Genomic DNA, 18,453 nt, shown 5'->3' with positions numbered 1-18,453 from the left:
AAAGAAGGATGGGCAACATAACTGTGCAAAAAAGAAAAAAAGAAAAAAAAAGTCACCGAATTATCTGAGCTTGAAGAGCCTCTCCAGATGAATTACTTTGCTGAGAAATAGCTTATGTACAAAAATGTGAAATATCTAGTCTGTGCTGACAAACACGGACTGGATGCTTCAAATGTTCATACATAAGGTGCAAAAATAAAAACTTAGTACAAATTTATATATTCTTCCATAACTTCATGATAGAAGATAACCCTTAAACTTAGTGCAAATATCATTAATTAAACAAAAATTTCTAGCATTATTATTACTACAAAATTGTAGCCTGGGTTGCTGTAAAAGATATTTATTTAAGTGGCGATTAGTTTCAGGCGAAGCCCATTTTCAAACCATCATGTAAAACAAAGACTGTGACAACCACATTATAGCTGTTAATAAAACCATATCAGATGGATCGCTATCGATATTCTATGGTTTTATTAACAGCTATAATGTGTTTGTCACATTCCTTTTTGACATGGTTGTTTGAAAATGGGCTTTGCCCGAAACTAGTCACCGCTTAAATAAATATCTTTTACCCCAAACCACATTACAATTTTCTACTAATATTCAATAACATATTGCTGTCCTATCTTTTCCAGGACACTGGATTTGTGAAAAAATTCTAGGCCTACACTTGGAAAGGGCGTCTCAGCACATGTTGGTCAGTTGCACACACTCTCCCGTTTCTGAAGCACAAAAGGTCATTAGGAATTAAAGGTGACATTTAGTAAGGTAGTTTAGAAACTTGAGTATTTCCTTATCTAATTCTTAAACAAAAGTTATAAATAATTGTTTATTTCTATTGTACAATAACAATTGCGTCCCATATAAAAAGAATTCAGAAATGTTGAATTTTTGATTTTGAAGTTTCCTTGGGGATAACTTATTGGGCTAATGCTCTCAAAATATAGAGATTAGCTTCAAAAGTGTGTCTCAGTGTCCAGACAGTTGTTTGCAGGGAAATTGTTGCGCTAGTACAGAAGAACGTCAACGTTTAGTCGTTACAGATTCTACAGCATTTACATCATAAGTTGCGTACAAAAATCTGATAATTAAGTATCAGTATGATAAATAAAACACAGATGCATACTGAGATCTTATGACGATTCTCAAGAACTAATTTCAAATGAAAGAAAGCCTTTGATGAGGAGTTAAATGTTAGCAGCATAAGCAGTTTCAGTGTACATTAAATCTATGGAGCAATTCATCTCCAGATTCAAAGTTATGGAATAAGTATCCAGATAACCCGCATTTATTTTTAAGATCGGCGATCACACTAGCTGCAAGACTGTCACAACCGCCGCAGTTCCAGAAATACTCAGGCCAGGGCGAGGACGGACGAGCGGAGAGCTCAGGCACACAAAATAGTGTGCGGAAGTGGCTGCCAGTGCAGGTACATGGATTAGGTGGCCCCAAGGGCATGCTTGATACGGCCAGCCACATGCGCCGGTGCAGCACTCAAAGGGTTAAGGGTTACGGGCTGGCTTTGCTAATATATTTTCAAATGGAGTCAAATAAATGCTTTGAGAATCCTAGTAGTTCTTCTTACGCATGTTTACAATTAATACACAATTTATATTTGCTTATAAGTCAACAATAGAATTTAAGTCATGAAACAATTATTGATTTCACCCTATAACAAAAGATATTAGCTATGAATAGTCCAAATAAATTAGGAAATTTAAGTACATACACAAAACTAAGCACAAAGTTAGATCTGGTATTATATTCTTTAAGACTGAGGGCAAACCTTTCTCTTTTATGGAAATGCAAATTATACTCATGCATGTTAATGGTAAGCAGTCAAAAATGCAAATAAAATGAATTTAAGGAGGCAGAGGGAAAACAAAAGAGGAAGTAAAGAGATCACAGCTTGCATCGTCACACTGTGATGATCAGCAAGGAAAAGGAACTAGTAAAGATAATCAAAGGTATGAATGCTGGGCTAATATCTTATCAGTGCATAATCCAACAGGCAGCCCTTTGTGGGAAACTTAGCATGATTCTGAAAGAACTAATGGACAAGTTGTTCAAGTTAATTAATTTTATAATGTCCCGTTCTACTCTTCAGCACAGGCTGTTCAAAGAGTTTCTTTCTGAGTGTTATTCAGTGTATTCTGTTTTACTGCAGCACAACAATGTTCATTGGCTGTGTAAAGGTAAGGTGACTGAACATTTTTGGTAACTAAACGAAGAAGTAACATATGTTTTAGAAAACTTGGATTCACAAGACACACCTTTTGGAGTTCCTAGAAAATGAATGCAGTAAGCTAGCTATGACTTTTTTAAAAGACATTCTGAAACATTAAAATGCACTCAATACCAAGCTACAAGGAAATGGGAAGTTAATATGTGATCTGATACAAAGTGTGTCTTCTTTTCATTGCAAGCTGGATATCTTTGAAAAATACATTGCAAGCCAAGAATTTATTCACTTTCCAAAAATTTTTGAATGTAAAAATAGTTCTGAAATAGACATTTCAGTATTCTCAAACTTCATGTTGGACGAATTTGCATCAAGATTCCAAGATTTTTCAGAGACAGACACGCTATCACAATTCTTAAAATCACCTTTTGAAGTTTCTCCAGCAGCAGAATGAACAGATGCAGCTGCTCAGTTGTTCTGCCTTTCAAAGTCTTTACTTCTTTACTCCAGATGGAGATAACAGACTTGCAGGAAGACATTTCCTTGCCAATGTATAAAACTGGATCCACTGAAGAATTTTTGAGTAAACGTGTGCCATAAAGATATGAAAATTTAAAAAAATTAGCCATATTACTGGCTACTTTGTTTGGCTTTACATATATTTGTGAAATTTCATTTTCAAAAATGAATTTTTTGCGGAACAAATATCGCTCAATATTAACGGACATCCAACTTGAAGACACTATTTTCATAAGCTGCTCATCACATGAACCTAACTTTAAGAAACTGGCTCAAGACTGCAAATGTAATTTCTCCCATTGATTTTTAATACAAATATGCCTATCTATCATATTTCAAATTTTGTGAGTGAAAATTTAAAAAAAAAATAGGGAAGAATGTAAGTTTTTTCTGGATTTTTAGTACAAATGTGCCCATCTATTGAGTTTCATATTAGTTTGAGAGTAAAAATAAAAATAAAAATTAGTAAGAAATGTCAGATTTTTTTTCTGGATTTTAAATACAAAAAGCCTGTCTATTGTGATTCTTACTATTTTGTGAGCGAAAATTAAAATAAAAAATTAGTGATGTCTATGAGGATTTTCTTCTGGGACTCGATAGAAATTTTCAAAAGTATCCGGATCTCATCTAAAATTACTTGCTGACTCCTGCCTTACACTATTTGTGAGCTCATTAAGAAGGGTTGGAAACATTGCCTTTGATACAGTTGAGAACTGTTGATTGCTCATTTTGAAATCTGTTAGTATGTTCCTCCCGCGAGTTTTCAAGGGATGAAAAAATCCACATCCATAGGTCACGTTAAGTGAGTTGTGTAGGCTGAAACACTCAGAAACTTCGTAATTTTCTTCACATAACTGAATAACCTCACTTGTGACATGTGAACTTAGGTTTTCTCTTATCATTGTCTTTGTTACAGACAGGTTTGTGGCATGAGGAAGCAGCAGCACTTTTTTAAACCAGTCTGTAAATACTACACTGCCAAACCAACCATGCTGAGTTCTGTTGTAGAGTGTTCTGCCTCTTCAGCACCGTTCACTGCAACAGGGCGCACCCTTTGGTCCTCCCTCCCTGAGTCCAAATATCATATAAGTTTTCACTTTTAATGAACAACATAAATGAGCAACAAAACATCAGAAGCACAGCCACACATTATAATAGTCATGAATGATTTAATATGGTTGAGAACACAGTCAGAATACTTACCCCGATGAAAAAAATTCAGGGCACCAATTTTAACCTCTTAAGGAAAGGTGTATTTTTTGTTGTTAAAATTGTTAGTACTGTTAAAAGATCAGACAGCTTCATTAAAATATGTGAATTTGAACATATAAGAACCTAATGATGGTAGGATTAACCATTTCTTCTGGACCAAGAAAATTTTTCCTAATTTAATTTTTAAGCAGGTATGTAGGGATTGGACAACCTTTTTAACTATAGATTTTTTTTAATTTTATTTTAAAGTGTGTAAATTCAAATCAAAAACTCCCATTGTGTTATCTACTAATTATTGTTATCAAGAAGTAGTTTATCCAGAAATGGGAAGAAAAGGGTGAAACTGACTGGGGTCAATGTTACCCCCAGCAGAAAAGAATTGCCCCTGTTGACAGTACATGTTCTCCTTCTGTTTTTCCTTCCCATCATTTTCCTACTACTGAATTCTGGACGCGAGTCACAATTAAATCCTCATTCCCTTAATTATCTGAATATTTTTTTTTATCTCATCATACATTCTTTCAATCTGTCCATCATCTGCAAAACTGGTTGGCTTTGCATGTATCTTGACTACAATAATGCATGTACTAAGCTGTTCACAGCAACCTACCTGCATTCTAATTTTCTTATCCACTATTAGCCCTATTCCTTATCACACCCATTTGATTTTGTATCGATAACCCTGTATTGACCTGACCACAAGTGTGGTTCCTCCTTCCACCAATTCTACCTAATTTCCACTATACCAAACTTCAACCTACCCATCTCTCTTTGTAAATACTCTAATCTACCTGGTAACAGATCTGACCTGACTTTATATGCTATGAGATGTAGGTGCCAATTTTGTTTCTCCTGGTGACATCCTCCTCAGTCGTGTTCATCCAGAGATCTGAATAGGGAACAATTTTCATACAGAATATTGACCCAAGAGGATGCCATCATCATTAAACCATGTAGAAGAGCTGCATGTCCATGGTAATTATTTAACAGCTGTAGTTTCCCTTCGTTTTCAGCCATTTGCAGTACCAACATTGCAAAACCATTTTGGTAATGTTGCAAGATCAGATCAGTCAGTCATCCAGACTGTTGACCCTGCTGCCTCTTTTCAGGAAGTATAGATTTGTCTGGCCTCTCCAGAGACATTCCCACCAAGCGAGGTGGTGCAGTGGTTAGCACACTGGACTCGCATTCAGGAGGATGATGGTTCAAACCTGCATCCAGCCAACCTGACATAGGTTTTCCGTGATTTCACTAAATTGCTTCAGGCAAATGTCAGGATGGTTCCTTCGAAAGGACATAGCCGACCTCCTTTCCCATTCTTCCCTAATCTGATGGGACTGATGACCTCGCTGTTTGGTCCCCCCTCTCAAATCAATCAATCAACCAACCAACCAACCAACAGATACTCCTCTGGTATGGTTGCACCTGCAGTATGGGAATCTGCATCACAGAGATATGGAAGCCATCCCACCACACCAGAGTCCATTGTCTTTGGGGGTAGTTAATAGAGATGAAATGTGGCTCATAAACATACCACCAAATGTCAAGTAAAAAATATTGACAGCATTTGTCCAAAAACATCTGCCACTTTCAAAACAGAAGAATTAGTTCTAAAGTGATGATCATACCTATTATTTTCATCACAAAAAATTTGTTACTAATAGGCAAACAGAGAATTTCATTAGTAAAATGAGATGCATATCATATGATATGATATATTGGTTGCACCTTGAAGTGGAAACTCTACAACTCAGTATCAAACATCTAGAAAATAGAGATCAGTTCTCAAATAAAAAAGAAAATAATATCGGTATCATTCCAAAGCAGTAGAGCAAATGCTAAATCGAGACTGTCAAAAGAGGCAATGAACTGGATGATATGATTAGCAACTACACAATAATGAATAAACTATCTTTTAGATGTGTGAATCATTTAAATGAATTACCTAAGTTATGTTTGTTTTCCATAAATAAGTAAAAGAGAATTTAAAAGTTTTGCATAGATGAACTGGAAAAGTTTAATCATTCTTTGATAAGTAGCTCTGTCACAATTGTGAGACAGTTAGTTGTTAGTAAAAGCTATGATGCTATAGATGCATGTCTCCAAACAGAAGTTCACATTAAGCTTTCAATATTTTGCAAATAATGTTAACTGATAAAGCAGCTACTTCTGTGCTCAGGTTAGCATCAAGAAAAGCAAAAGTTTGTTGCAGAACTTATGCAACAATTGGCTAAAATCATTTATAGCCTGCATTTACTCGTACCAACTAACAGTGCTGTACACTGGAGTGACAAAAGTCATGCGATACCTCCTAACATTGTGTCCGGCATCCTTTTCCCAAGTGTAGTGCAGCACCTCGATGTGGTAAGGACACAACAAGTTGCTGGAAGTCCCCTGCAGAAATACTGAGCCATGCTGCCTCCATAGCCATCCATAATTGTGAAAGTGTTGCCAGTATAGGATTTTGTGCATGAGCAGACCTCTGAATTATGTCTCATAAATTTCCAATGGCTGGCCAAATCATTTGATCAAACTATCCAGAATGTTCATAAAATGAATCACGAACAATTGTGGCCTGGCGACATGGCACATTGTCATCTACAAAAATTGGATCATTGTTTGGGAACATTAAGTCCATGTATGGCTGCAAATAGTCTTGAAGTCACTGAACTTAACCATTTCCTGTCAATGAACTGTTCAGTTGAACCAGAGGATCCAGTCCATTCCATGTAAACACAACCCACACCATTATGGAGCCACCATCAGTCTGCACAGTGTGTTGTTGATAACTTGGGTCCAGGGCTTCATGGGGCCTGCACCACATTCGAATATTACCACCAGCTCTTATCAATTGAAATTGGGACTCATCTGACCAGACCATCATTTTACAGACATCTAGGGACCAGCTGATATGGTCACGAGCCCAGGAGGCACTGAAGGTGACGTCGTGCTGTTAGCAAAGGCACTTGCATCAGTTGTCTGCTGCCATAGTCCACTGACACCCAACTTCCTCACACTGTCCTAATGGATACATTCATTGTACATCCTACATTGATTTCTGTGTTTATTTCATGCAGGACTGCCTGTATACTAGCACTGACAACTCTATGCAAACATCACTGCTCTCAGTCGTTAAGTGAAGGCTGTCACCAACTGCATGGTGAGAGGTAATGCCTGAAACTTCTTACTCTCAGCACACTGTTGACACTGTGAATTGTAGAATATTGAATCCCTTACGATTTCCAAAATGATGTCCCATGTGTCTAGCTCCAACAACTATTCCGCGTTCGAAGTCTGTTAATTCCTGTCGTGTGACCATAATCACATCCGAAACCCTTTCACAAGAACTGCGTGAGTACAAATGACAGCTTCCCTTTCATACCTTCTGTATGTGATACTACCACCATCTCCATGTGTGCGTATCAATGCCTCATGACTTTTGTCATCTCAGTGTATATGTTCATGTTTTATATGTTATATGAAAGACGTCATGCAAAGTGAATCCTAAAATTAAAACATTATTTGATTACCAACAGTACTTACCATCATCTTTGTATCCATTTCCTCCTTCCAGGAACTTCCCACACCAACCAGATGCACATGGTACCGCTTCTACACCACGTTCATTTTCCACCTGTGTGGCATTAAACTTGAATGGATCCTTACAAGAGCCCAGTTCACCTCTCGAACGACACGCGAAGCATCTTCTGAGAAGACCTGTAGACCAGATATTAAAAATGGCTCACAAAGAAAATGATGTAACTTGACTCCTTCAGCAGAAGTTAATTTTGCTCACATACACAAGAGCTAAAAATTTAAAATTTATCGGTTAACATTATATCACCACATTCTTTTAGCACACTTCCTAAAGAGTTACACAGTATTGATCACCAGTGTTTTCAGCGCTGTCGCTTGGTTTGCTTCAGGTATAATCACTATAACTTCACAGTTTCAATCTGCAAATCACCGCTAAATAAATGAAGGAGAGCATCCGTTTCTTTGTAATTGCTTTCACACATTCTTCAGATATATGATAAAAAAACACTACCAGAGAAAAAAATTACAACCCCATCAGAAATTCAGCATATAGCAAGAAAGAATGTACTCAGTCTGACAAGAAAGGTGAAGCACCCAGAAGGGAAAGAGGAAGTAAAATGAAACTTCACGGTTTCAAAGAGAATTTGATGTTATGTCAGTGATAGCAATATTGAGTCAAATTTATAAAGAACGTTGCAGTTTTAGCCCACTTAATATGACGCTGCACCCCCACCCCCCTTACCTGGATGCATTCACTGACTCGGGTGGGAAGGGTGTCATAAAGCCATTGCATCCTCTCCTGAGACAATGTGGCCCACAGCTGTTGTAATTGAGCCTCATTATTCTGGGCACTGGCACTGGGGCAGAATTGACATCTGAGCTGATGCCATACATGTCCTATCAGAGACAGATGTTGGGATGTCACTGGTCACAGGGGTACCTCAACATCACACAGACTGTCCATGCTGAATATCCGTGACATACCGTTGTACCATCAAAGTTCACTTGATTACTACCACCCAAGTGGGTCTCCACACTGTGATTCAAAAGTCACTATCAGTCTCGACAATGAGATCATCTGGGTAGGGCAGAACTGCAGTCATCACTGAAACAATGAAATGCCATTCATTAGCTGTACATGTTTCATGAGCGTGGCACCACTCCAAATGCAGCCAATTGTGCTGTGGTGTTAATGGAGGCCCAAGCATGGGACAGTAATTTCCTAGCCTGCTGTGGCTAGTTGCCTACCGATGGTGTTGGGACTGAGAATTTTGCAGGGAGTCCACTACTTGTCTTGGAGGGTGGGCCCAGATGTGAACAGACTACAATTTGCTGGTGCGCAATACGGAAGTCCTCCAACATCTGCATCTACATCTATACTCTGCAAACCACCATGAGTTGCATGGCAGAGGGTACATCCCATTGTACCAGTTATTAGGGGGTCTTCGTATTCGATTCACTTATGGAGCACGAGAAGAATGATTGTTTGAATGCCTTTGTGCATGAAGTAATTATTCTGATCTTATCTTAATTATCCCTATGTGAGTGATACATACAGGATTTTGTATATTCAAAGAGTCATCACTGAAAGCTGTTTCCTGAAACTTTGTTAATAGACTTTCTTAGGATAGTTTACATCTGTCTTCCAGAGTCTTCCAGTTCAGTTCCTTCAGTATCTCTGTGACACTCACCCATGGATCAAACAATCCTGTGATCATTTGTGCTGCCCTTCTCTTTATATATTCAATATCCCCTCTTAGTCCTATTTGGTAAGTGTCCGGCACACTTGAGCAATATTCTAAAAATTGTTGCACAGGTGATTTGCAAACAACCTTCTTCATAGACTGATTGCACTTCCTCACTATTCTACTAATAAACCAAAGTCTACCACCTCCTTTACCCACAACTAAGCCCATGTGATCATTTCATTTTATACAACTGTAAAGTGTTACACCCAGGTATTTGTATAAGTTGGTCGATTCCAACAGTGACTCATTGATATTGTATTCATACAATAGTACATTTTTTCGTTTTGTGAAGAGCACAATTTTACATTTCTGAAAATTTAAAGCCAGTTGGCAATCTTTGCTCCACGTGAAATCTCATCAAGAACTGACTAATATTTATGCAGCTTCTTTCAGATGTTACTTCATCATAAATAAATGCATTATCTGCAAAAAGTCTATTAATATTGTCTGCAAGGTCATTAATATACAGCATGAACAGCAAGAGTCCCAGCACACTTCTACATCTGACAATGACACTCCATCCAGGATAGCATGTTGAGTCGTCCCTACGAAAAAGTCCTCAATCCAGTCACAAATTTAACTTCATATCCCATATAGTGTACTTTTGACAATATGTATAGGTGTGGCACTCAGTCTTTTTGAACATAAAGAAATACTGCATCTACATGACTGCCTTGATCCATAGCTTTAAGTGTATCATGTGAGAAAACTGCAAAATTGGGTTTCACATGATCAATGTTTTCGGAATCATGCTGATTGGCATTGAGGAAGTCATTCTGTTCAGGATACGACATTATGTTTCAGCTCAGAATATGTTCTAAGATTTTACAACAAATTGGTATCAAAGATACTGGATGCTAGTTTTGTGGATATTTCTACTACCCTTATTGTTAATGGGTGTGAGCTGTGCTTTGTTTTCCAAGAGCTGGGCAAGGCTTTTGTTCAAGGGATCTATGATAGGTTATAGTTAGAAGAGGGGCAAACTCAGCCTCATATTCAGTATAGAATCTGACAGGGATTCCATCAGGCCCTGGAGATTTGTTCAGTTTTAACGATTTTAGCTGTTTCTCAACACCATTCATCTTTTCAGTGGTACAAAGGCATTTCTCCTGAGTTTTCCTTTATAATGGAGCATTTGAAAATGGAGTCAAACATTTTCTCCCTTGCTAGGGATGGGACACTAACTTTGGTGCCACTAACAGCCTTCACATATGACCAGAATTTCTTTTGGTTTTGTGAAATATCATTTGACAATATTCAGCTATGGTAGTCTCTGAAGCTCTTTGTGGTGGTCAAACATTGTCAAAAATATGCCCACCTGCCCATTTCCCTGCAACAGCAGGCCACTGTCATATCTGGTTATGCACAATTCAACCAGTCACCCAAATGGAAAACCACACTGACACCCCTTTCAAACTCTGTTATGTGCTGATAATGTTGTCTCGGATGAGTACATGACATCTCTGTGTCCTTCATAGTGATCACACAACATCAGACTGTTCACATCCCATATGAAGTCTACCAGGCCTGGTAGCAACACTAAACATGAACAATACTACAGTACTCTGATGGCAATTCTACTTGTCACAGAGAATTGTAACTCTAGTTATTAATATACAGGGTGTTTCAAAACTGACCGGTATATTTGAAACGGCAATAAAAACTAAAAAGGAGCGATAGAAATACACCGTTTGTTGCAATATGCTTGGGACAACAGTACATTTTCAGGCGGACAAACTTTCGAAATTACAGTAGTTACAATTTTCAACAACAGATGGCGCTGCAAGCGATGTGAACGATATAGAAGACAACGCAGTCTGTGGGTGCGCCATTCTGTACGTCGTCTTTCTGCTGTAAGCGTGTGCTGTTCACAACGTGCACGTGTGCTGTAGACAACATGGTTTACTCCTTAGAACAGAGGATTTTTCTGGTGTTGGAATTCCACCGCCTAGAACACAGTGTTGTTGCAACAAGACGAAGTTTTCAACGGAGGTTTAATGTAACCAAAGGACCGAAAAGCGATACAATAAAGGATCTGTTTGAAAAATTTCAACGGACTGGGAACGTGACGGATGAACGTGCTGGAAAGGTATGGCGACCGCGTACGGCAACCACAGAGGGCAACGCGCAGCTAGTGCAGCAGGTGATCCGACAGCGGCCTCGGGTTTCCGTTCGCCGTGTTGCAGCTGCAGTCCAAATGACGCTAACGTCCACGTATCGTCTCATGCGCCAGAGTTTACACCTCTATCCGTACAAAATTCAAACGCGGCAACCCCTCAACGCCGCTACCATTGCTGCACGAGAGACATTCGCTAACGATATAGTGCACAGGATTGATGACGGCGATATGCATGTGGGCAGCATTTGGTTTACTGATGAAGCTTATTTTTACCTGGACGGCTTCATCAATAAACAGAACTGGCGCATATGTGGAACCGAAAAGCCCCATGTTGCAGTCCCATCGTTCCTGCATCCTCAAAAAGTACTGGTGTGGGCCGCCATTTCTTCCAAAGGAATCATTGGCCCATTTTTCAGATCCGAAACGATTACTGCATCACGCTATCTGGACATTCTTCGTGAATTTGTGGCGGTACAAACTGCCTTAGACAACACTGCGAACACCTCGTGGTTTATGCAAGATGGTGCCCGGCCACATCGCACGGCCGACGTCTTTAATTTCCTGAATGAATATTTCGATGATCGTGTGATTGCTTTGGGCTATCCGAAACATACAGGAGGCGGCCTGGATTGGTCTCCCTATTCGCCAGACATGAACCCCTGTGACTTCTTTCTGTGGGGACACTTGAAAGACCAGGTGTACCGCCAGAATCCAGAAACAATTGAACAGCTGAAGCAGTACATCTCATCTGCATGTGAAGCCATTCCGCCAGACACGTTGTCAAAGGTTTCGGGTAATTTCATTCAGAGACTACGCCATATTATTGCTACACATGGTGGATATGTGGAAAATATCGTACTATAGAGTTTCCCAGACCGCAGCACCATCTGTTGTTGAAAATTGTAACTACTGTAATTTCGAAAGTTTGTCTGCCTGAAAATGTACTGTTGTCCCAAGCATATTGCAACAAATGGTGTATTTCTATCGGTGCTCGTTTAGTTTTTATTGCCGTTTCAAATACACCGGTCATTTTTGAAACACCCTGTACATGCTCCTGGTGTGTATCGTATGAAGCTACACTGACATCTGACCACGTCTTCCAGATACTTCCTCTTTATTTGGCAGGCAGTATATATTGCATATGACTTCTGGGAAAAAGTGGGAAATTAAAATTTCGGACTACACAAACTACACTCATGCTCATAAAATAAGGATAATGCTGATACACGGTGAAACAATGATCTGGTGAGCAGTTTGCGGGTTTAAATCACCTCGGGGTATGACCATGTGGTGCATTTGACCTGTGGTCGTCGCACAGTGGCGCTGGCAGCAGTCCACATATGCAGAGGTGTGTTGGCGCATGTCAGAGTTTGGTGTAGAGAGTATGTGTGCAGATGTGCTAATGGTAACTGTGTTGAAAATTGCTCAAAGAAAACATATTGATGACATTATGAGGGGTAGAATACTAGGGCGACTGGAGGCTGGTCAAACACAGCAGGTCATAGCACAGGCCCTCTGTGTGCCACAAAGTGTGATCTCAAGATTATGGCAACGATTCCAGCAGACAGTATGGGGCATCCACAGTGTACAACACCACAAGAATATCCATATCTCACCATCAGTGCCTGCAGATGGCCATGGAGATCTGCAGGTAGCCTTGCTCGAGACCTTACTGCAGCCACTGGAACAGTTGTCTCCAGACACACAGTCTACAGTCAACTGAACAGACATGGTTTATTCACCCAGAGACCTTCAAGGTGCATTCCACTGACCAATGGTCACAGGAGAGCTTGTAAAGCCTGGTGTCAAGAACACAGTACATGGTAATTGGAGCAGTGGTCCCAGGTTATGTTCACGGACAAGTCCAGGTATAGTCTGAACAGGGATTCTCACCGGATTTTCATCTGGCGTGAACCAGGAACCAGATACCAACCACTTAATGTCCTTGAAAGGGACCTTTATGGAGGTCAGGGTTTTATAGGGTAGGGTGGGATTATGATTGGTGCACATACACACCTGCATGTCTTTGAGAGAGGAACTGTAACAGGTCAGGTGTATCGGGACGTCATTTTGCACCATTATGTCCGCCTTTTCAGGGGTGCAGTGGGTCCCACCTTCCTCCTGACAGATGATAACATGTGGCCCCACTGAGCTGCTATCGTGGAGGAGTACCTTGAAACAGAAGATATCAGACGAATGAAGTGCCTGCCTGTTCTCCAGACGTAAACCCCATCGAGCACATATGGGATGCTTTCGGTCGACATATCGCTGCACGACTTCAAACCCCTATGACACTTCAGGAGCTCTGACAGGCACTGGTGCAAGACTGGGAGGCTATACCCCAGCAGCTGCTTGACCACCTGATCCAGAATATGCCAACCCATTGTGCAGCCTGTGTAGGTGTGCATGGTGATTATATCCTGTACTAATGTCTGGGTACATGTGCAGGAAAAAAATAAGCTAACTAAACAAGTATTAGCACATGTGTTTTGGGGCGGTTTTCTCATCACCAATACTGTGGACTTACAGATCTTAGTCATGTGTGTTTCCTATGTGCCTATGCTGTTAGCGCCAGTTGTGTGTGTGCGCCACATTGTGTGGCGCCACATTCTGCAATTATCCTGAATTTATGAGCATGAGTGTATATGGTTTGACAATTCCTAAGAAACAGTCAGTAGATGGTGTTGGTAAGCAACAGGTCACAATTGAACATCTTGACTGGTAGTAACAGATATACATCAGTGTGGTGTCTTTGGATAGAAGTCAGTTAAACATAAATATTAATTCAGGCCAGAGGCTAGTGCAAAGAGAACAGGGGGTTGTTTCCATGACCAGAACATGCCAGAATATGAAAATTTGGTCATATATTTGCAGCCAGATTCATATCATTGGCTTTTATAGTTCGTTATTTATGGTTGGCTCTTCATGAGATGCTAAGATAACACAGGGTGGTGTCCTGCTCATCATGATTGGATACAGGAATGGTTGGGTAGTGTTCTGTTCATGGATGAAGTGCAGTTTTGTCCGGAAACTGAGCCTGACTATGTCACACACCCCAGTCACACATTACGACCCTGTCAGTACTGTGGAACAGGGACAATATGGCAACAGCAGCTTTATGTTAGCAGTATGTATCGCGCTACTTTATTTGTAGAAGTGCTACGATGATGACAATCTATACTTGTGAGAGCCTGTGATGGTATGAGCACTTTGTGATGAATAGAAAACATCTCTCCGACCCACAACACACCAACAGAGTAGTACCACAAGGAACTGTTCTGGGTCCCATACTGTTTCTAATATATACACACTATTTTCCTCAAAGTTTAAAGCACAGAAAAATAATACTATTTGGTGATGAAAGAAATATTCTGACCAGCAACAAGTCACCAGGCATGCTAAGGGAAAAGATTGAAGAAATTCTAAGGAATGTGTGTAGGTGGACACAAAAAATGAGCTAACTAAAAAAGTATTAGTTTCCCTACAAACAATTCCCAATAGTGTAAATCTAAGAGTGAATGATGAGGATGTAGAATGCATATCAAACACAAAATTTCTAGGACTGCTTGTGGCTAACAGCTAAAGTGTACTGAGCATATTACAATAATGGGAAAGCAAACCACAACAGCATGCTATGTATTCTGAATAATAATTTCAGCAACTAGCAGTTCATGAGCAAGTGCAACACATTTTGCATATGTCCATTCAATAATTAGTTATGGCATAACCTTGTGGGGAGGAATGGGCAGAGTATTAGTGATTCTTCCAGTAAAAAAAAAGCTCTCTTTACAAATCATAAAAAAGTAGTAGAAGGCTCCGTGCATTGCCTTGTTTAATAAAACTTTAAGAATTCTTATAGTTTCATGTTATCAAATTAACTGTTACAAAAAATAGTATAAAATAATAGTTATATAAACTCTGCAAATATTTAACATTACTCAAGTAATACTGTATGTAGGAGGACAAATCAGAAAGTCTTTGTCCATATTCTTTTAGCAAAATTACAGCTGTAAACCTGCAGTTAACATATCCATTCCCAGAGGTTGATCTTTCTTGGACTGGAGCCGCCCTATCTGCTGGTAGCTCCACAGAATGATGTTGCTGCCAGTTGTTGAAGGTGTTGGTTGTGCTTCACAAACCTACAGTACACTCGCAGCAAGGTGTGATTCATTTTCTATGGAACAAGGGACAAACACCCTTCGAAATTCACAGGGAAATCCAGCCCATATATGTGGAAAAGTGTCTGACTTTGGGAAGTGTGAGGTGGTAGTGTCCTGAGTTCACAAAAGGCCACGAAGACTAGCATGACAATGAGCATTCATGTGTCACTGACTGATGACAACATTTCCCATATGAATGCAACAGTGAAAGCAGATCGGCATGTGTACCTGAAGATCATTTCCTAGAAGGTTGGCATTTCATTTGGGAGCATTTACAACATTGTTCCTGAGCCTTAGGGCACCAGAAGATTTCATGTTGGTGGGTGCCTAATCAGTTGGATGACACGATGAAAAGCAAGCAAATGATTGCTTCATTGAATCTTCTGTAGTGGTATGCCAAGGAGGGTGCCAGTTTCCTTAAATGCATTGTTACTGGTGATGAAATGTAGATATAGCATTTCACGGCAGATTCAAAGCAGAGTATGGTGTGGAATCATCTGTGACAAAAAAGAAAAGCCTGTTCACTGTCATCTGCTGGGAAAGTGATGTTAAAGAGTATTGTGGGATCACCATGGACTGCTCCTGCTGGATTGTATGCCATTAAGTACAACCATCAATGCCAATAGTTATTGTTGCTCACTGCCACAGCTGTGAATTGCCATCAGGAAGAAGCACCGAGGGATTCTTGATATGGGCGACACGTTTGTTCTCAATGACAGTGTGAGGCCACAGGTGGCGATCAGAACTGCCGGCAAGGTCTGGTCATTTGACTGGGAGAGTCTGGTCCATCTATCATACAGTCTTGACCTTGCCCCTAGTGACCTAGTGATTTCCACATTTTCATTCCACTGAAGACATTTCTGACATGTCATCAGTTCAAACAATAAAGTCAAGACAGCAGACCAGTGGTGGTTCCACAGTCAACCAGATGAATTCTACCGCACAAGCATCACAAATTTAGTGCTGCATTGAGCCAAATGTCTGAAATGGTTTGGGGACTATATGGAAAAGTAGTGTAAGATACATAGAACAGTACATATGAGGGCTACCCAAAAAGTAACAGACATTTTGGTCTGTTGCGGCAGTGGGCGGGCTACAGCCACCATCTTAGTGCCATAACATTCCTACATCCAGCGGTGGTAGCATTTGGTCTGTATCTCTGCTACTTTGCTTCCTGTGCCGCATTAAAATGAGCACTGCAGTAGAAGATGCCAAAACTTATCACAACCTTTGTGATGTGTATGGAAAAGGAATAATGAGTGAAAGTCAGGTGAGGCAAGGGTGCACTGATTTTAAAAATGGCTAGACCAATGTTCATGATGAGTACAGCAGTGGTAGGCCTAGCCTTGTGACTGACAAATTAGTGATGAAAATCAATGACAAAATTAGTGGAAACTGTCATTTCACGTTAACAGAACTTTTGCAACATTTTCTCCACAGAGTTTGGTGCATTAAATTGTGGTGGAGAAGCTTGCTTATGAAAAATTTTGTGCTAGGTGGGTTTCCAAAATCCAATCGCAGAAAGTAGATTTCTAGAGAGATGGTATTGGAAAGTTTGTGCCACAGTAAGAGAAGAGCCTCAATTTGAATGGCAATTACGAAGAAAAATAGCTTAAAAGTGTATCTTTAAAATATATATAACAAAAATTGATTTCATTGTTTTGTTATTTTTTTTATTTCAAAACGCCCATTATTTTCTGGATAGCCCTCACATACATCTACATCTACATCTACATCCACACTCCGCAAGCCACCTGATGGTGTGTGGCGGAGGGTACCCTGAGTACCTCTATCGGTTCTCCCTTCTATTCCAGTCTCGTATTGTTTGTGGAAAGAAGTATTGTCAGTATGCTTCTGTGTGGGCTCTAATCTCTCTGATTTTATCCTCATGGTCTCTTCGAGAGATATACGTAGGAGGGAGCAATATACTGCTTGACTCTTTGGTGGAGGTATGTTCTCGAAACTTTAACAACAGCCCGTACCAAGCTACTGAGCGTCTCTCCTGCAGAGTCTTCCACTGGAGTTTATCTATCATCTCCATAACGCTTTCGCGATTACTAAATGATCCTGTAACGAAGCGCACTGCTCTCCGTTGGATCTTCTCTATCTCTTCTATCAACTCTATCTGGTACGGATCCCACACTGCTGAGCAGTATTCAAGCAGTGGGGGAACAAGCGTACTGTAACCTGTTTTCTTTGTTTTCGGATTGCATTTCCTTAGGATTCTTCCAATGAATCTCAGTCTGACATCCGCCTTACCGACGATCAACTTTATATGATCATTCCATTTTAAATCATTTATGGAATTAACTGCTTCCAGTTGCTGACCTGCTATTTTGTAGCTAAATGATAAGCTAAATGATATTTGTAATTACCTGTTGTACCTTACTTTAGCTAATAAAAAATAGGGGCAAAGACTTTTTCATTTGCCCTTGTATATAGTTACGCACATTTAAACCATATTCCATGTTGTATGTATACACTCAAATTATTTGCTTCATGAAAGAAAACCTGTTTATTGAAAAATAATTGCATCACTGTTAAAGATTAGCCAAAAAGGATATGTGATCTATCTAGATAAATGTTCATCTTGGAAAATTACCTGTTATGATCAAGAGCAAGTATACAACACAAAAGTGACCTGTTGTTGTTGTTGTTGTTGTTGTCTTCAGTCCTGAGACTGGTTTGATGCAGCTCTCCATACTAATCTATCCTGTGCAAGCTCCTTCATCTCCCAGTACCTACTGCAACCTACATCCTTCTGAATCTGTTTAGTGTATTCATCTCTTGGTCTCCCTCTACGTTTTTTACCCTCCACGCTGTCCTCCAATGCTAAATTTGCAATCCCTTGATGCCTCAGGACATGTCCTACCAACCAATCCCTTCTTCTAGTCAAGTTGTGCCACAAACATCTCTTCTCCCCAATCCTATTCAACACCTCCTCATTAGTTACGTGATCTACCCACCTAATCT

At 39.9% G+C, this 18,453-nt stretch overlaps 1 protein-coding gene across 1 annotated transcript in view; it reads right to left on the bottom strand.

The window, feature by feature from the left end:
* LOC126176004 (uncharacterized) overlaps nt 1-18,453 on the bottom strand; it is a 53,012-nt gene that overhangs the window by 18,637 nt on the left and 15,922 nt on the right. The window contains exon 2 of the mRNA XM_049923122.1: nt 7,460-7,633. Coding sequence (XP_049779079.1) covers nt 7,460-7,633 — 174 coding nt within the window. The remainder of the gene's footprint in view (nt 1-7,459; nt 7,634-18,453) is intronic.

Source organism: Schistocerca cancellata, chromosome 3 (assembly GCF_023864275.1).
Source record: "Schistocerca cancellata isolate TAMUIC-IGC-003103 chromosome 3, iqSchCanc2.1, whole genome shotgun sequence".
In the NCBI taxonomy this organism is placed as follows: domain Eukaryota; kingdom Metazoa; phylum Arthropoda; class Insecta; order Orthoptera; family Acrididae; genus Schistocerca; species Schistocerca cancellata.
The sequence above is the reverse complement of the archived record's forward strand: the minus strand, read 5'-3'. Positions and strand labels throughout refer to the sequence as shown.